This window comes from Desmodus rotundus, chromosome 12 (genome assembly GCF_022682495.2).
Source record: "Desmodus rotundus isolate HL8 chromosome 12, HLdesRot8A.1, whole genome shotgun sequence".
In the NCBI taxonomy this organism is placed as follows: domain Eukaryota; kingdom Metazoa; phylum Chordata; class Mammalia; order Chiroptera; family Phyllostomidae; genus Desmodus; species Desmodus rotundus.
The window spans coordinates 70,886,811-70,905,826 of record NC_071398.1 but is presented as its reverse complement, the minus strand read 5'-3'; the positions used below and the strand labels follow the sequence as shown (position 1 = coordinate 70,905,826).

The window sequence follows — 19,016 nt, the reverse complement described above, 5'->3', positions numbered from 1 at the left end:
AAAGAGCCGCTTACACAGGTCCCCTGGTATGTTTCCTCCCTTCCTTCTTCTCTCTTCTTCCTACAAATATTTATAAGGCACTTACTATGTACTGAGTACTGTTCTAAGCACTGGAGATACAGTAGGAAATAAAATGGGGACCTTACGTGCTAGTGGTGAGAGACAAACCATTAAAGAAAGAAAATGCAAATGTACCTTAATAACTGCATATTATTAAGTAAAAGAAAATAATCGGTAAACAATTCTAACTATAAGGCATTCTGGAAAAAGCAAAACTATGGAAACAGAAAAAGATCAATGGTTTTCAAGGGTTCAAAGGGAAGGAGGGAGGGATGAACAAGAGAAGCACAAAGCATTTTTAAGGCAGTGAAACTACTCAGTAAGATACTTTCATGAGAGGTACATGTCATTATATATTTGTCAAAACCCATAGAAATAAAACTTAAACAGTGAACCCTAATGTAAAGTATGGACTTTAGTTAACAATAATGTATCAATACTGGCTCATCAATGATAACAAATGTACTACACTAATGCTAGGTGTTAACAATAGGGAAAGCTAGGGTGGAACTTTGTACATTCCGTTCATTTTTCTGTATATCTGAAATGGCTAAAAAAAAGTCTTAATTAAAGAGATCGCACACACATAAAGAACAGGAAGTATACTGTGTGTGTGTGTACTGGAGGTACGGTAGGTTGCCTTGGGAGTCACGAGTCTGGGTGATGCAGGGGTGACCTAAGCATCCTAAGCTTCTTTGGGTAGCAGAGCCATACACTGAGGTAAATGATAAAATGCAATTACTGATGACAGCCTCAACACAGAGAAGCCATGAGGCTGTGGGAGGGTGGAGGCTCTCTGGGGTTCTTTGTTAACTCCTGCTAATGGTGATGAGGATGCCTGTGTGGAAGACAGTGTTATCCTCAGTGAAAGGCTTTATGTGTCCCCAAAATCCGCAAAATTCATTGAGATTTCTGGCCTATAAAACTGGAGAACACAGAACCCCCTGCACTACGCTCCTTCCTTTTTTCAAGTGGTAACTAGTGCTTCAAGCTGTTCTTAGTTTTATATTTGATATTTAAACACCAAATATATTTAATATTTGATATTTAAACATCTGATATTTAAATATCAAATCATTCTTTATGGAAGAGTCACTGTTCCTACCGTGAATAAAGGTTATGAAGTCGTGAACATTTGGAATTGCTTTATAATTATAGAAAGGCAAAGGCGTCCAGGAGCCATCTTCACATTTCTTCATGAACTGGTCAAAGAGGAGTCTCAGGTCCTTGCTCCAGCTGGGTTTGGGGAGAGAACAGTCCTTAGGAAAGATCGCCTCAAAAAATAATGACCTCTAAAAGAGAAAGAGAAGAAAAAGAAGAGTAATGGGAGGTGCATCCTATGTCATAACATATTCTATTTTTTTAAGACTACTGTACTGCTTTTCCTCTTCCCAGAAGCTTGATTTTGGAGTGGAAGCAAATTTCAAGGATTACTGTGTTTTTTGGACTATAAGATGCACCCCCCCCCAAAAAAAAATTTGGGAGGAAAATGGGGGTGTGTCTTACAGTCCGAATGTAGCTTACCTGGCTCGCTGGGGGTGGGGGTGCGGCAGTGGAGCGGGGTCACAGGAGGCAGGAGCAGGACTACATTTTTTGCTTCAAAAATTTTTTTCCTATTTTCCTCCTCTAAAACCTAGGTGCGTTTTATGGTCTGGTGTATCTTACAGTCCAAAAAATACAGTATCTGGTCCAACCTCCTAGGGAAAAACTGGAGACAGAGAGAGTGAAATGATTTGCTCAGTGTCACCCAACTAGCTATTGGCAGAGCCAGCATTAAGCCCAGGTCTGTGGACTCCCCCTTTTTTTCTCCAAACCTTAATCAAGCACAGGTGAGCCAGGTACTGGAGATAAAGAGAGATGATGGATAGACATTTTCCCCAATGTAAAAAGTAGGGTATGCTACCAGTGGTGTATGCGTAGGAAGCCAGAGTACAGGGAGGAGGTATTCATCTCAGACTGGGGCTCAGGGTGGGTTAGACAAGCAGAAAGTAGGCAGCTAGAAAGAGCATTGTAGGCAAAGAAACTGTGCAGAAGCAAGGAGGCATGAAACAGTTTTGAAAGTCATATTATAGTTCTATGAAATTAAGTACTAATTATTATCCCCATTTTACAGATGTTGAAACTAAGGCCTGCAAGAAGCTCCGTGTTGTTTTAGTGCAGAAGGAGGAACAGATAGCTTCAGAGATGTAGGCAAGGGCCTGAGAGAAGCCTTCACACTAAGCTACCTGGTTTGAATTGTGACTGCAGTACTCTGAAGCATTTTAGACAAGGAGAGACATGATCAGATCTGGCCATGATATGAAGTATAGTAGGAGTGATCAAGATTGGATTGGAGGGCTATGTTTTGAGGAGACTGGGATAGCCCAGGTAAAAAATTACAAGTGCACAAAGCAGAACTAGATGACTACTTAAATAAAAAGAGTGAGGGAAGAAGAAAAACACAAGAGCCAATCCCAGGTTTCTGAAATGTACAACAGACTGGGTGACAGAGCCAATTACTGAGAAAGAATATAAAGAGGAAGAGGATGTCAGGGGGACAAGTGCTTAGTCATAGTAACAACGGCTTCCACCCATGCAATTTCTCTGTGGCACGGAGCACTGCTACTACTACCGTGCCCAGGCAGCGAGGGGAAAGGTGCAAGGGCCCTGAAGGAGCAGGACGAAGTGAATACCCAAAGGCACCACAAAGGAAAATTGGTCCTTTTGAATTCTTCAGAAATTTTGGGATGTTAACGATCACAGAAGCTATCAACTTTGTAGCATTCTACTTCCAGCCACCATTATCAATTCATCCACATTCAAGGTAGCTACAACACTTGGAATGCATCCTGAAATCGTAACATGGAGTCATGCTTACTATGATGGATTACCAGCTATCCAGACTTCTGTTGACCCTAGGATGGCTAACATCCTGGCCCAATGGTAATTTTAGGAAGCCTGTTCAAAGAATTCTATGGACTTAAAACCTTCCTAGCTGAACAAAAGGAAGTCTTAACTTCTCCAGGGAAAATGTGAGCAGGGCAGAGAACAGGCCACTTCCTATAGCCCAGGAATTGTACCTTTGTTTGTTCCTTATGGTTTTGTGGTGGCTCATCCCTTCAGAACTCAGCTCAGAAAATTTGGAAGAGAAACAACAACAACAAAAACCCACCCATTATCTCTCCATCTAAATACACCAATAATAAAATTTTGATGTATTTCCTCCAAGATTTTTGAAGTGTAAATTTTCTCACTTTTAATCTCTATAAGAAATACCATTTTTCTTTCTGCTTCATCACTTAAAATTACTTAGTGTTCTCTTATATTCTTCATCTCAATTATGACCATTTTCAACATTAAAAAGTAGTCTTTTAACTTCTGTACTATAATTTATTTAACCATTTAGTTGGACATTTAGGTTGTTCCCAATCTTTTGCTGCTTTAAATAAAAATGCTCATCAGAACATTTGAATATAGCTTTTCTCTATCTTGGATTATTTCCTTGAGTCCAGTTTAATTTTGCAGCTTTCGAAGTACATGATTTCTGGAAGTAATTTAACAGACACGACTAGTCACAAAATAATAATGTATTGACCAATCCTCGTCAAATGAGAGGTAGGCTTTGAAGTTGTGAATCTGGGTCATCTCACCCATAGGTCTCATCTTAAATAGACAACTCTAGGATCGATCAGTTCTAGTGTCATTTATGGACTACTGCAACAGAAATAATTTAAGACTTTTAGGAATTAGAATGACTTCCTTGACTGTGGGCTCTCCTATCTGATTTTAACATTGAAAGTCTGGTATTCAGCTAAATGTAGCAAACTTTTTAGCTCTACTATGTGCCCTGGTTCTTTGCCAGGAACAGGTAACACAAAGAGAGAAGACTTAGGCCCTACCTTCAAGTGCTTTAAGGCTTGAGTGTGAAAAATGCTAAAATAGAAGTAGATATAGACACAAAGTGACTTTCAGGAAAAACTTCAAAATGAGGAGTGATTTTTAAAGGATACCATATTTTGCCATGTATAATGTACACTTTTTGCCCAAATTTTTTGAGGGAAAAATAAGGGTGCACATTATACATGGTAGTACTAATTCCATGCCTATATATATATGTATTTAATTCTTTGTTTATGCTTATGTGTTAAAAGTAACTCTAGAAAGCAATAATGATATCTGTATGCAAAATAACACCCTGGAATACTAAAATCAGTTTTGTTTCTAATATAAATAAATTAAAAAATTAAAACAAAAGTTTTTTTCCTGAAAGTTTGGGCCAAAATCATGGGTGTGCACTATACACGAGAGTGCATTATACACAGCAAAATATGGTAAAATGTTCACTATGGATAGAATGGGATGGTTGCTCCAGGCAGAGAAATAGAAAGGTGAAATAATCAAATGACATGTTGGGGAGCTGCTAGGATTTCAGTTTCTGGAAGTAAGGTGCAAAGAGAACAGCAGCCAGATGTGGATGACAAAGTAGAAGGAGCATCACACCTCAGAGGCTCTCTAGCCTTATTCAAGGGCTTAGATTCCATTTTTCCAGGTCAATGTTTCCAAAGGTCAATATGAAAGATGATTTTAGATAGCACAAGGGTGATATATGTATTTTAAAATGCATATTATAAAAGGACATAAATAACACATCACACTTGTGATTTCACAAATGTTATTGCTTAGGGTGAAGCTAATTAAAGAAAGGGAGTTTTTAAAGGATCATGAAGGTGGGACTTCAGTAATAAAATACCTTTTTCCTATTATGAGGGGACCTAAGGAGTTTTAAGCAAAGCAGTAACATAAACTTGTAACTGCAGAACCAGTTCAAAATGATCCTATCATATTTAACAAGATACTGAATTGCTTTACTGAGACAATGACCAAAACTGCAAGCCATGCAACCAAAGCATGGACAGAGAAAACTATGACCTCCAGCTACACCTGGAACCGAAGTTTTGCTCCCCACCCTGCCACAGAACCAAAGAACCAGGATGTAACCAAAACTTGAGCACTTGGAATCCTTTTAGAAGCAAAGGGTCCATTGTCCAGAAGATCCAGTGTGGATGCCCCTTTACCATAAATGGCCAAGTTTCAAGGAAAATATAAGACACTCAAGAAAGAAACTGAAAGAAATTTCCACTAATAAGTGTTAACATATACAGCGTTCATGGATAGGAAGAACTAATATTATTAAAATGTCCACACTACTCAAAGCAATCTATAGGTTGAACAAAATTCCTATCAAGATACCAATGTTGTATTTCGCAGAACTGGAACAAATATTTGAAAAATTTATATGGAACCTCAAATAGCAATAGCAATTTTGAGAAAGAACAGCAATCTTGAGAAAATTGGAGGAATCATTCTACCTATTATCAAACAATATAATAAGGCCATAGTAATCAAAACAGCATAGTATCGGCATAAAAAAAAACCAGACATATGATCAATGGAACAGAATAGAGAGCTCTGAAATAACCCCATGCCTTTATAGTCAATTAATATTTGACAAAGGAAGCAAACACATACAATGGGATAAAGATAATTTAATCAATAAATGGCATTGGGAAAATGGGAGATACGTGCAGAAAAATGAAACTAGATCACCTTATTAAGCCATAAACAATAATAAATTCAAAAAGGATTAAAGACTTAAATGTCAGACTTGAAACCATAAAAATTCTAGAAGAAAACATAGGGAGTAAAATCTTGGACACTGCTTGGAGCAATATTTTTTCTGATGTATCTCCTCAGGCAAGGGAAGCAAGAGAAAAACAAAACAAAACAAATGAAGCTACATCAAACTAAGAAGTTTTTGCACAGCAAAGGAACCATCAACAAAATAAAAAGACAACCCACTGCATGGGAGAACATATTCATCAGTACATCAGGGGTTAATATCCAAAACTTATAAAGAGCTTATAAAACTCAACACCAAAAACGAAACAAGCCAGTTCAAAAACAGGCAAAGGATCTGAACAGACAGTTCTCCAAAGAGGACGTACAGATGGCTAGTAGACATATGAAAAAATGCTCAATGTCACTAATGAGAGAAATGCAAATTAAAGCCAAAATGAAGTATTACTTCATACTTGTCAGAGTGACTATCAACCATAAACAAACAAATAAGTGCTGTCAAGGACGTGCAGAAAGGGGAACCCTTTTGTACTGTTGGTGGGCATACAGATTGGTGTAGCCACTGCAGAAAGCAGTATGGACCTGCCTTATGATCCAGGGATTCCACTTCTTGGAATTTAGCCAAAGAAACCCAAAACACTAATTCAAAAAAATATAAGCACACCTATGTTCACTGAAGCATTATTTACAATAGCCAAGATTTGGAAGCAGGCCAAGCGTCCATTAGTAGATGAATGGATAACACAGCTATGGTACATTTAGACAATAGAACACTACTTGGCCATTAAAAAGGAGAAAATTTTACCCTTTGTGACAGCATGGATGGACCGGGAGAGCATTATGCTAAGTGAAATAAGCCAGTCAGAGAAAGACAAGTACCATATGGTTTCACTCATATGCAGAATCTACTGAACTAACAAGCAAAATAGAGACAGACTCATAGCAGGCTGACAGGTCTAGTAAGGGGGTGGGTGGTAGGATGAAGAAACTGAGCAAAAAAGAAGAAGGACTCATGGACATGAACAACAGTGTGGTGACTGTGGGGAGTGGCAGGAGGAAGTGGGTGGAAGTGGAAGAGGGGATAAGAGGAATAATAAATACACTATTAAAAATCTTTTGTTTTTCAGATACTACCTATAACTAAAAGCACTTTGGTAAGTTATACATTTGTAAGCAGAACTGAAACATTTATTTTTTTTCTCTCTACTTGATCCCTCCAGAATTAAAAAACTTTTAATGAGTATTTTTATGGCAATGTGATTATTTGCATAAGTTTAATAAAACCCTTTGGGAAAACAGCCTGGTACCTTGGTTCACAGCAATCTTTCCAGGTAAGGATTAAAGGTTGCTTCCTGGGAAATGCAAAGAACCACCTCAGGATACACTGAAGACCTCAAGAGAATAGGAATTCATTCAAATCTATAGGTATTACAGGTGAAGTCTAATGGCAAGTATGTGGTTTGACTTCTTAGCCTTGAGAGGCTATTTAAAGTTCAATCTGTATATTCCTTATGAAAAATACCAGCGCAGACTTAAAAGTGCCTATATGGTTAATTACTATTCTTGTTGGACTTATACAAATAATCAGGCCAATTTTATTGAAATTTGACTTATTTTGCAGATAAATTAGTACTAATTTGGCTATCTTTGGTAAACATGGAGGTGATTTTGGAGAGAAAATTATGTTTCAAAAAGAACTATAATTATGGATATTAGATATATTCTAGTGCTGTCCATTATTTTTTGAGTTTTGTTTTATTTTTTACTCGCAAACTGGTCTGGATCCTGAATGCTTCTAGTTTTATCCAATAATTGCCTATGACTATCCAAACATGTTTCCAATTTCTCTCCCATCCTTTGACTACCAAAACTTCCCTTTTCCTGAACCTTGCAATTCCAAACTGCAGCTAGATGACATGAAATAAATTTCAGAGAAATTGCCACAACAGCTCCTGCTTAAACAATCTCAGTGACTGATGCTATGTAAGCCAAACAGTTTGCCTGAGCACTTGATGACATCATTACAGACATTTTAAACTACAAAGGATGCTTCCAGCCATACATCTAAAACTCTCTCAACTGACAGCCTTATAAACTCAAAAACTGGTTTATAATTTGCTCTGATCATCAACCTTTGTTTTTCTTATTTTCAAAAATACACATCTTATCAAATACTGATATGTGAAATTTAACCTGTATCGTCAGCAGTTTGTTGTACAGTCAGCCAGCTCGGTATGTTGCATTTATATAAACACTTTTACGGAAGTTGAAACTCACCTAGATAAAATTAGACAGGGAGCCAAGTGGCTCCGAAGAGTCTCTGACAAAGACCCAAAGTTTGACCTCCTCCATGATCTTTGTAGTTGGCTTCCCGAAGGTATCAGATCCTTCTTCTGATCTGGGTTACAGACTAAATAGTGTATACAAACAATAGCTAAGCCTCCCTTCGGGTAGGCAGAACTTTGAATATGAATCCTGTCTCCTTTACTTGTTGCAAGTAAATAAAACTACCTTGTGAAAACCATGTCTTGTTCTTGAATAGAGCACCCCAGGAAGCCAACCCCTTGAGTTTGGTAACAAATTTGGTGACTCCATATGGGACTCTTGTAAAAGGATACCCTCTTGGCCTGGTATAGATGCTTGGTGATCAGTCAACAGCAGCAGCTTAGCTGGGGCTTATTTGCCTGTATCTTCGCTGGATGGAGGATCTATTCTATATGAGACTCCAACTTGGTGCTGATCACTAGAGTGGCTGCCTAGCCTGCCTTGACAATGAAGTAGAGTGGCCACTTGAACCTGTTCATTCAGCACTTCGAAAGGGAGGTGGGTAGGTCAGCCCCTGTGGTCCTTTAATTAGTGTTTTTATTCTCATATTGGGTATAGTGTTATCAGAAGGGTAGTTTCAGTTCTGGTGTGCACTGGGTTTCTGGTTGGTTAAGCAGGAACTGTCTCTGGGATGCTGGATTCAGGGTTCAACCTAGGTTTAACTCTAGAAAATTGAGAGATGCCCATGGGGCAATCTAAGACATCCTTGGGTAATGACTTCTGGTATGACTGTCTTAACTCCGGAAGGTTGAGGAACACCCGCTGGCAACCCAAGACATCCTTGGGTGACAATCTCTGGTCATCTGTCCTGTGCAGGAGTTGGATTTGTTTTTCTGTGTACATTTTCATTTGCCTTGTTTGTCTTTTTTGTAAATGTGTGTATTGGCAACAGGAAATTCATATTTGATCCCCAGATGCAGAAATTAAGGGTTATATAAATTAAGAAATATAACAAATGGGTCAATGGTAGAAAACTGCCTGTCCTATTCAAGGCAGACTTGCTTCTGGCTGAGAGTCTACTATGGATTTGGGAGGCACTGTTCTCTAAGTGCAGCTTCTTTGCTTTCTCAGGTTTCAGCATTTACTAACCACACAGAAGCTTCTCCCCTGAAACGCTTGCCCAGCTTCCACCCAAGGAGTGCACTTTCTGGAGCACCCCCAGGCAGGGGGGACCTCTTGAGGGGAAACAGAAATGGCACCCAGCAGTTCCCTGAAGAACAAGGTTCTCATCAGACAGGCTCCACCACTTTCATTAAGGAGGACAAGCAAGTGAGCTCATGGTTTCCAGTGGAGGTGATATGAGATAGAAGAGAGGATCTCTTACCTAGAAGACAAGCAAGTCTTGAGAGGCAAAGGTGTAGCTATGAGACTTGGGGGCCAGTCTACGGCCAATGGAGTAAAGATATATAATTGGTGTTATATGGAAAGAATTACTGGTTTTATCTACGAGCACTGTGAATAAGATTCCCACTGCTTTCCTTCCTCTGAAGAAAAAGGAAAAATTTACATGACACATGTCTTTAAAGAGTCTCACTGATATAAAGAAGTATTAGCAGTTTTGATTTCAGAAATTTTACCAAAGGTGTGATAACACAGGCCAAATATCCTAGGAGTACTGAAAAACAAAACAAACCAAAAAGATTACCTGACTGGATTGTTGCCAGAAAGAGAGAGAAAAGTCTGCTATGATTTAAAAATATAGTTTGCGTTAGCTTTACTGGACCTGCAAAATGAAGCAAGTAGGAACAACCACATGTATGTATTTTGAGTAAGAAGTCAAAAGGCTGGCCTTCGTAGATTCACAGTATGGGAGGAAGGTGGAAATGACACAGGAAAATGAATTGCTTTTAGTAAGAGTTCAGAGTGGTCTTAGGAAGTAATTTACTGATTCTCTGTTCATTCATCTGCAAGGATGGTTTTGAGATCACTGACTCTAGGAAGGTACAGTCATGCATTCCCTTGTGTCAGTGTCCAGTCAAGTCTGGAAGACTTCTGAGATCTTAGCTTCTTTTCCGAGCAGTAGCCTATTAACTCCCTCTCTCCGCTGAAGTGAGAGAGCTTGTTCTCTCAACCTAGGTTTACCTCTAGAAGGTTGAGAGATGCCCGTGCATCCACAGGCAGGATGAAGTGCTTCTAAGCTGTGTCGTCTCCTTGGGGAGTGGCCCACACTCAGCCTGTACACAGGCTCCTATGGCTTTGGGAGTCTGCTGATTGGCAGTGGTATGGGTTGACCAGGGCACTTGCTCTTCTGTGGAAGCAGCAAAGTGGAGCAGCCCAGTGTTTTGTCACAGAGGCAGCCATGGAAATTTAAGAACAGAATATTGCACTGCTAGGTTGTGAGCTGGAAGGGAGACTGGTGCAGGGAGGAAACCACACCACCCAGAACCTTCCTTTTAGCGACTGGGTCTGAATTATGGTGGGTTAGTCAAGCTGTTAAACCAGGCATCCCAGGCCTGTCCTCTGCCTCTCACAGTCCCACCTGTCTGGGATGGGGGTAGGGGGCAAGCCCTGGGGAGGCCTTCTCAGCCCATCTTCTCTAGCAGTCCAGAAGCCAGTAATTGCAGTAGAAGGTGATTTTGCTAGTGTGGGTGTCTAGGACAGAGAGAAGAAGTGAGGCAAGGAAGTGCCTGATGTGAACAGCCCTTGCAAAATGCACTCTCCTTACTTTTCCTTCCTGCTTCATTTTAACCTGTGCCCACAGCTGTTTCCTGTATCTTCTTAGCTCAGAATCAGAGCTTCACTCCTGATGTTTCCAAATTGGGAACAAGGGGTGAAGGAACCAGAGTTTGTGAAAGATGAAAACTGTAGGTTATATAGACCTCAGGTGATCTGTTCATCTCAAGGCTCATCTCAGCGCCTACTGGGTTTAGGGAACAAAGAGGTTGCATGTGAATGGTGCTTTCTCCCTGTGACCTGATTTTCAGAAGGGCTTTAGTCTCTGAACTGCAGCTATGTAGCTGGCTAACTAGGGAATGATATCTAACAGGATGTTTGATCACATAAGCTCTTGACTATGTGGGCCTGAGCAGCATGGCCTCACATGTTTGGCCTTAACCTCTTGTGTGTATATGTGCACATGTGTTTATATTCCCTGGGAATGGCTCCTGTCATCACAGGGAGATTTTCTGTGATGCACTGTGCCAACAGAGTGTATGCAAAGGGCCATTATCAGGACTTCCTCACATGCTGTCCTCCCTCCCCAGGCCAAGGTGTCTTACAAGGTGCAGCTCTTCACTTGGCCACATGGCAAACATCACTGTGCTTGAGAAACCATGGGATACTGCCTGGATATTGTATGGAACTGTCATATCTAGAATCCCTACCCATCCCCACCCCCCAGGATTTCTGTGCTTCATGTACTGGCTGCACCATTTCTGCATAGTCATTTCCTGCCCAGATCCTACCTGTCCTTCACAGTCCTGGACAGACCAAGCAGCTTAGTAAGTGATTCCTGAATAAAAATCATGGTGTCCTGGATCATATGGAGGATGATTCAAATATGACAGCCTCTTCTCTCTTCTCTCCCTTGCTGGCATCTTTGTCCTCAGAGATGCTGTCATTCTGGTCCATCTTGCTCATTGGATCTCCACCAGAGTGTGAATTTATGAATGGCAGTGTCTTGGTCTCTTTGATTTTCCCCCTGCTTCTGTCTTGTCTCGTATGACACAAGTCTCTTGTTAGTGTACTGCTTTCTTTACGCACTCCTATTCTTATGAATCCCCAAACCTAGGGGACCCCAGGACTTTCATAAATGAGGCAGCCAGAGAATTTCACTCTTCTAACTCAAAGACATACTATGTCCACATTGAACAGGAAGCAGTTACAGAAGTATGACCCTTGTCCCCATTCCTTCAAGAATGAGGACTGAAAATACTCAGGAGGAATTGTTAGATAGGACAAAGGTATCAAGATCTGGGCATTCTTACTAAATGCTATTTTTGCTAAATGTTTAAATGTAGCCCAATAGTTTGCAGACCAGGTGTAAACGGGATGAGCTTGACAGAAACTCAACTGGATAAACATAACCAACTGCCAAGAAGACATCAACATGTAATTGACTAAATGGTGTATATAAGCAATGTATAAGTCTCCCTTCAGGGAGACAGAGTATTGAATATAAATCCTTCATCTTTTACTTGCTGTAACCATGTCTCGTTCTTCATTAGAGAACCCCAAGTGGTGAACCTTTTGAGCTCGGTAACATAAATGGCCAAGATTCAAGGTCCTTCAATTAAAATTTGCCCCACCAGCACTTCTGCATACCTATTCCCCCTAGACCTTAAAAACTGTGTACCTTGAAAAATAAGATACTTACTAAAGGCTCCTGGTGGCTAACTGGGCTCAAATTTTTTAAAGTAGCCCAGCAGCCATTTCTATACAGTGGTCTCTCATGCAAACTGCACTTCAGGGAGAAGCCTGCACTGAACTACCTGCCTCTGTACTGAACTACCTGCCTCTGTACTGAACTGCCTGCGTGCACTGTGTTCCTGCCATCTGACCTAGCTCTTGTAAAGGAATTCCTAGAATCATATTTCAACCAATAGGACTGAGGCCTTTCCCCATCCAATTACCATCGACATCTTCACCAACCAATCAGTGTGGTTCAATTCTGATCAATTGGGACAGTGTCTTTTGGACCATTCAAACTTCAATGATTTGTAGTCCTTGTTTGCAATCAGGATGGACCAATAAGGGACCAGGGGCAGGGGCTTCTGTCTATACAAGTTAGCTCCCCTCTGGCTCTGGGAGCACTTTTCCTTTCCACAGAAGACTATGTTTCCCTGCCTGAGTTGAAACACTGAAGATGTCTCCATGGAGCAGAGTGAAGCAGATCAGTGCACGCACAGCTGGATAGCTGGAGATGGGCCTGGCCTCGGGGTTGCCTCATAGCCCTGCTCCATCACAACTGAGCTGCTTCACAGTTGTGCTGTATCACAGTTGAACTGTTTTGGACTGAATAATTTTTCTTACTGTACCCCAAATTGGGGATTCCTATTGGCCTTGAACTGGTTCCAACAATCATCGGTTGACAAAACCCTTAACTTAGTTCAATGAGCAAGATGAATGAGAGGCACCATTAGGTCTCCAATCTTCTTGGTTGGCGCTTTCTTGATCAATAAACTTTCCTTACCCCAAACTCTGACATTTTGAGTTTTGGCCTTTTGAGGCAAGGGGCACATGAGCTTGGAAACAAACTTAGGTTTTAGAAACCTCCCTCTGGTGTAATGGATGAATTTCAAGGTGAGAAGCAATGGTAGAGAAACCAGTTAGAAGACTGTTGCAAAGGTGCAGGTGAGATAATGGTTCGAAGCTGAACTAGTTAGAGATTAATGAAAAGATTTAAGAAATACTTGAGATATTGGGACCGAGGAATGTGATAGTGGAAGAGGAGAAAGTAGAAAGAGTTCTGGATGATTCTAGAGTGGTGACTCTGAAGATTGCAGTGGATAGAAAGAAAGGAAAGAGGTTCTGTTAGTGTTCCTGTGTGTGTCAGGAAGCAAAGAGTAGGAATGAAACTATTAATTTTCGCTTGGGGCACAATGAGTTTAGGACCCCACATATTGTGAGAAATAAAAATAAAAGTTGCAGTTCAAGGAGATGAAAACTAAGAGATACTTGAAGTAAATGTACTCGTAAATTCAGAGCATAGATTGCATATGAGGGATAAGTGTTAGGAATAATTATTACCTTTTGTTGCCCTGAGTAAAGGAAAAGTTTTGTTTGATCTTTGGTTATATATTTTTCGTGTGGGACTTGTTAAGTTATGACTAAAAAATGTGTCTCCTTTTAAGAGTAAGTTACTGAGCCCTGGCTGAGGAGTTTAGATCATCATCCCAATAGGCAAAGACTATGGGTTTGATCCCCGGTCAGGGCACATGAAAGAAGTAACCAATGACTACATCGATAAGTGGAAGAACAAATCAGTGTTTCGCCCTCTCTCTCTCTGCCTTCCTCTCTAAATATCAATCAATGAATACAAATTTAAAAAGAGTAAATTATTGAACATAAAGAAACATGGCTTATGAAGTCTGTAAATACTGTTAAATAGTCTCAACACAGATTACAAGGCACCAACATACAATTAAGGAAACGAATTTATCTTTGTTGTTGTGAAATTAGCACAGGACAATTTCTTTTCCAATCTGCACTTTATTATTCTTTAAAAGAACGCTACAATAGCTTCCAGTTCCTGTTCCATACAGAGCTGTTCCCTCGTATGTTCCCTTATTATTGGGTTGGCCAAAAAGTTCCTTGTGTTTTTTCCATAAAATAAAAGATACAGTTTTCATTTTCACCAATAACTTCATTGATAGGATACTTTGAGTATGTTGGCTGTCTGCTGCCATTGACTTCTAGTGGGTGGAGGCCACGGGTGCTGCTAAACATCTTCCAATGCATAAGACAGTCCCACAGCATTATTTGGCCAAAATGTCAAGAATACCAAGGAACTTCACAAACCACTTTGGCACAGCACCTTCTCCATACACTACACAAATCTTTTTTTGCATTTGAGTTGTGTTTTTACCTTTCTTGAAATAATAAAGCATAATATGCCAAAAATGTTGCATATTTTCTTCCATCTTCAATATTAAAATGTCTGCACAAAAATTCACCAATTTTGATGTTTTTAAAAAATGCACGCTGATTTGACAGCTGTCACAATACAATCTAACAAAATTGTTTTGAATGAAGTTACAGACAACTAAGCATTACTAGAGCCATAGTATGGAAAAACGTAATGGACTTTTTGGCCAACCCAATACTTCATTATAGCTCATTGTATGTAGTACAAATGTTGCAATTCCACTCTTTCTTCCAAACTAAATTAACATTAATTGGTTGAACAATGAAACAAAATATAGTAATAAGAACAGTGATATAAGGCAATACTTATCTACTACTACTGCCAGGCACTGTGTTAACCATTTACTTGCATTATCTCCTGTAAATCTTATAACCTTTAAAGACGAGGAAACTGGCTTAGAGAGGGTATGATTATCTGACAAGCAGAGAAAATTAGGATCAAACCTGTGGAAGAGATAGTGCTTTTGTCGTAGAGCATCTTTTAATGGTTATTAGCCACCCTGCAGGGGTTCTGACCCAACCGTACTACGTGTTTTCTGTGACCTTGTTGGAATAGCTTTATTAATATCGGTAGCAGTGGCAGTCCTTCCTGTACAGACCAAATACCCTGCATGGTTCGAAAGGGGTGTCACCTTGCTACGTAATCTCTTTAAATTTCAGGACTGATAGATAGATCCTCTGACCCTGGTAACACTGATGCCTTCGGGAGCTGCCGCTAGCTTTTAATCTGAGATCAACTGGTTGAGGTAATGGATAAATAGCTTAACATATCTGCTACCGCAGGCAGTTCTGGACAGAAAACCTGTCCACAACGCCCACTCCCACTGCTCCACCCGCGGAACTCACCCGCGCGGGTCCTGCGCTCCTCGCCGGCGGGCGCGCGCCGCCCCACAGACCGGGCAGGGCCCCGAGCGCGGACAGGCGCGCGGCGCAGCTCCTCAGCATGGCTCCCAGGCGCTCGAGATTCTGCCCGGGGCGGAGAGAAGTGCCCGGCCGGAGGCTACTGCCGTCTCACCCTGCAGCCCGCTTGCCCTTCCTCTAACCCAGCTGAGAGGGGGCGGAGCCTGACGCGAAGGTCACGTGCTCGCGAGGGGCGGTGTTCCCGGAGCGGGACGGCCCGCAGCTCCCAGGCGACTCCGGCGCCCACGTGCTGCGAGTGCAGGGCAGTGTAGTCTCCTCTCCCTTCTCGCGCCGGCCCCCGGAGTCCGCGCTGTCTTGCTCCCAAGTAGCTGTCCTTCTAAATAGTCACTCAATTGAGTAAATTTATTCAATTATTTACTCAATTATTTAAATTTACTCAAATTTAAGTTATTTAAATTTACTCAATTATTTACTCAACATGGATGTAACTACAGAAAACTTTATATGCAACAAACACATGGGCTTTCATATAACAGAATTGGCCTTTATAACTAGCTCAAACATAAAGTTACTCTTTGCTTATGTCCTAACCTATTTGGTGTTGCACGATCAGACCCCCTCCCATAGCTTTTTAGTATGCAGATAGATGATTCCTCCAGTTTAGACAGGTGAAACAAAAAAACCCCAAAGTTCCAACGTTAAAGTAGAATTATCAATTTCTAAAGTTGCAGCAGATGGGTCACCAGAAATGTTACGGGAAACTCTCGCTTAAGCCTTTTACATTAGTACTACAGGAAGTTACAGTGCGGGCCCAAAGAATACACCAGGTTTCTCATTAAATTTTGTTTTAATGATTGTTAAAGTTCTGTGACAAATTTTTGGTGAAGTTATTTCCGTTAAAAAAAGTACTGATTTTAAAAACTAATAACTTAAAAAGTGCCACTCACACCCACAAATCCAAATGGTCTACAAAACGTTCTCTTTTCCTTCCGAAGCTTTTACCATGCATTGTAGTCTTTATCAGTCTTTATGAACCCTAAACTGGTCAGTTGTGATACACAGTTCTGAGACTTCCACCCCTGATTAAGACTGAGGCGACAGGTATTGGGGATAATATCCATTTAGCCTTCTGAGCTTTCTGGGCAGCTTGGTGACTTTGCCAGCTCCGGCTGCCTTCTTTCTATCTAATGCCAACCAAGCTGTTACATGGATTCTGGTAATGAATGAGGTCAGCTGAACCAGATAAACAGCATTCTTTATAGAATTCTGGTTTAAGAAAGGTTATTTTTGCCTTGGTATGGCATGAGTAATAAAAGCACCATTCATAAATACTTATAAATGTTCAATACAGATTTTAAGGCTCCAACATGTGACTAAAGAAACAAACCCACTTCTGTAGTTGTGGCATTACTGTAAGCCGTGGTGCCTTTACTATTGTATAAAAGCATTTAGGATTAGACACTAATCCAAATGCCTTAACAGACTTGAAAAAGAAAGCTACAATAGATTCATAGTGAAACTGTTCTTGTATAAGTTGCTAAATCCCTGAGCAGGTGAAGTCTGAGTGAAGTCTTGAGGTCAAGTAGGAGTTGGCCCAGCAAATAAGGCACGAGCAAACATGCAGGTGCAGGGTTTCCAAGAGTGAGTCTCCATGTTAAAGGAGAGTGTGGACTCACTTGGCAAGCTCAGGGATCTACCAGTAGTTTCTGTGGTGCTTGGGCATCAGTTAGGAGGGAGATGTATGGAGAAAAGAGGCTAGGGAAGCAGGCAGGGCCTTCAGGATCCTGAAGGACTATTACCACCCATACTCATGTGCTTGGAGTTTACTATCTAGGCAGTGTGGAGCCACAGAAAGACTTAGCAGACGAGTAACATCTGGTTTATATTTTAGAAAGATCATGATGGAGGCTCTGTGGAAGTTGCATTGGAATTGGGTACTCTGTCGGGGTTGGTGGCAGTGAAGAGATTTGATACTAAATGAGACATGGGGCATGGGAGAGGAGGAGTCACAATGCGATCCAGGTTTCCTGACTTGCATGGGGCGGCGGGGGGGGGGGGGGGGGGGGAAGGTACTCTTCAAAGTGGAAAAAAGGAGAAGTGTGCTTAGAGGCAAAGGAAAGAAAAGTGAGTTCTGTCTTAGACTATAATGAATTGGAAATATCAGTGGAGGGGTCCAGGGAACAAATAGAAAAGTCAGGAACTTGAGTATAAGACCTGAAAATGTCCTTTGAAGATAGGACGGTAAGAAGCTAGGCAAATTCCTGAGTAAGTGGAATGGGGAAACTGAGACAAGGTAATTAAACAAAGCCAAACAATTTATAGCTCACCAGTGAATCACAAGACATTATCTTCCCTAACCAAGGATACATGAGAGAAAATGGGTTATACCTCTCTTCCCTAACCAGAGAATACATAGCTTAAATCACCCAATTAATGTCATTCATGCCAGCTAAACCCAAGGATGGATGAAGTCAGGGGAACAAATAACAAAGACCTGGTTAGAGCCAGACAGACCCAACAGAAAAGTAAAACAGTAAAATGGACCAAAAAATCATCCCAAACCTCCCCATATGCTCATTTAGATGCATCACCTGGAAATGCACCTGGAAAGCTGATGAATATTCTTGCCTGCAGAAGAGAGATAAAAACCTTGAAGACAAAGGTTGCTGTGGGCTCACTCTACAACATACTCATGCCCCTTCTTGGGCATGAACTTTGTACTTCTAAACTCTAAGGTCCCCATCAGACTTGCAATTAGGGGAGCAGTGGGCAGTGGCAGCTCGTCCTGGGCTTACTCCCTGTCAGGTTAAAGGGACATTGAGAATCCTCCCTGTTTATGCCCGAGCCGTGACCTTCATTGTAAGAATGAAATATACGTCTGCTGTCTCCCAGGAGAACTGGCCCTTCTCCCTGGGAAATTAGTACTTTTAATAGTTAACCTTTCTTTTGGGGAGAACTGGCCCTTCTCCCAGAGGGACCTGTTGGTTAGATAAGTCAGGAAAGGCCCTTGGTGCCTGTAGCCACTTTTGTCTAAAACATATTTAACCAAAGCCCCCAAAGTGAGACTTTGGAATCTCACCCAAGGGAAGGACGCTTTGCTCGGAACTTTCCCAGTTGGACCCCAATGCTGTCTCTGGGATTCCCCAGCATCTATGTTCAGGTGTTGGTGAACTCCTGTTTGGTGATATATGATCTTGATTCTTGCTTTCGCTTTGCTCTCGTTTAATAAAGTGCTTAGTTACTCACATTAGATTTGGGGTTTTTATTGTCTATGAATCTGAACCTCTAAATTAAGTGACCACGATCTCATACGTGCCCCTTAATGGCACAAAATTGGCGTCACAAACAGGATTCTAGGAAAATGTGCCCTTTTTGCGTAAGCCTGAAGTGAAGTGTGTGATTTAGAAGTGCCAGGCTGGGAGGATTTGGCATTCTTCTCAGGTCGCACAAGAATGGGCTAAGGGAACGGGCCCCTGTGAAGGCTGGGGACGCAAGGCGAAGACTGCGGGACCACCCAGTTAGTAGTGCGTCCAGGCAGTGCCGATAGAGAAAGGAAAGTAAACGGTCGG

The 19,016-nt window shown here is 41.2% G+C and overlaps 1 protein-coding gene across 1 annotated transcript in view; it reads right to left on the bottom strand.

The window, feature by feature from the left end:
- The window catches only part of THEM4 (thioesterase superfamily member 4), a 45,139-nt gene extending 29,519 nt beyond the window's left edge, over positions 1-15,620 (bottom strand). The window contains exons 1-2 of the mRNA XM_045183106.3: positions 15,433-15,620; positions 1,166-1,352 (exon numbers count right to left, since the gene is read on the bottom strand). Of these exons, the coding sequence (XP_045039041.2) occupies positions 1,166-1,352; positions 15,433-15,531 (286 nt within the window). The 5' untranslated portion in view covers positions 15,532-15,620. The remainder of the gene's footprint in view (positions 1-1,165; positions 1,353-15,432) is intronic.
- Positions 15,621-19,016: the final 3,396 nt, after the last annotated feature.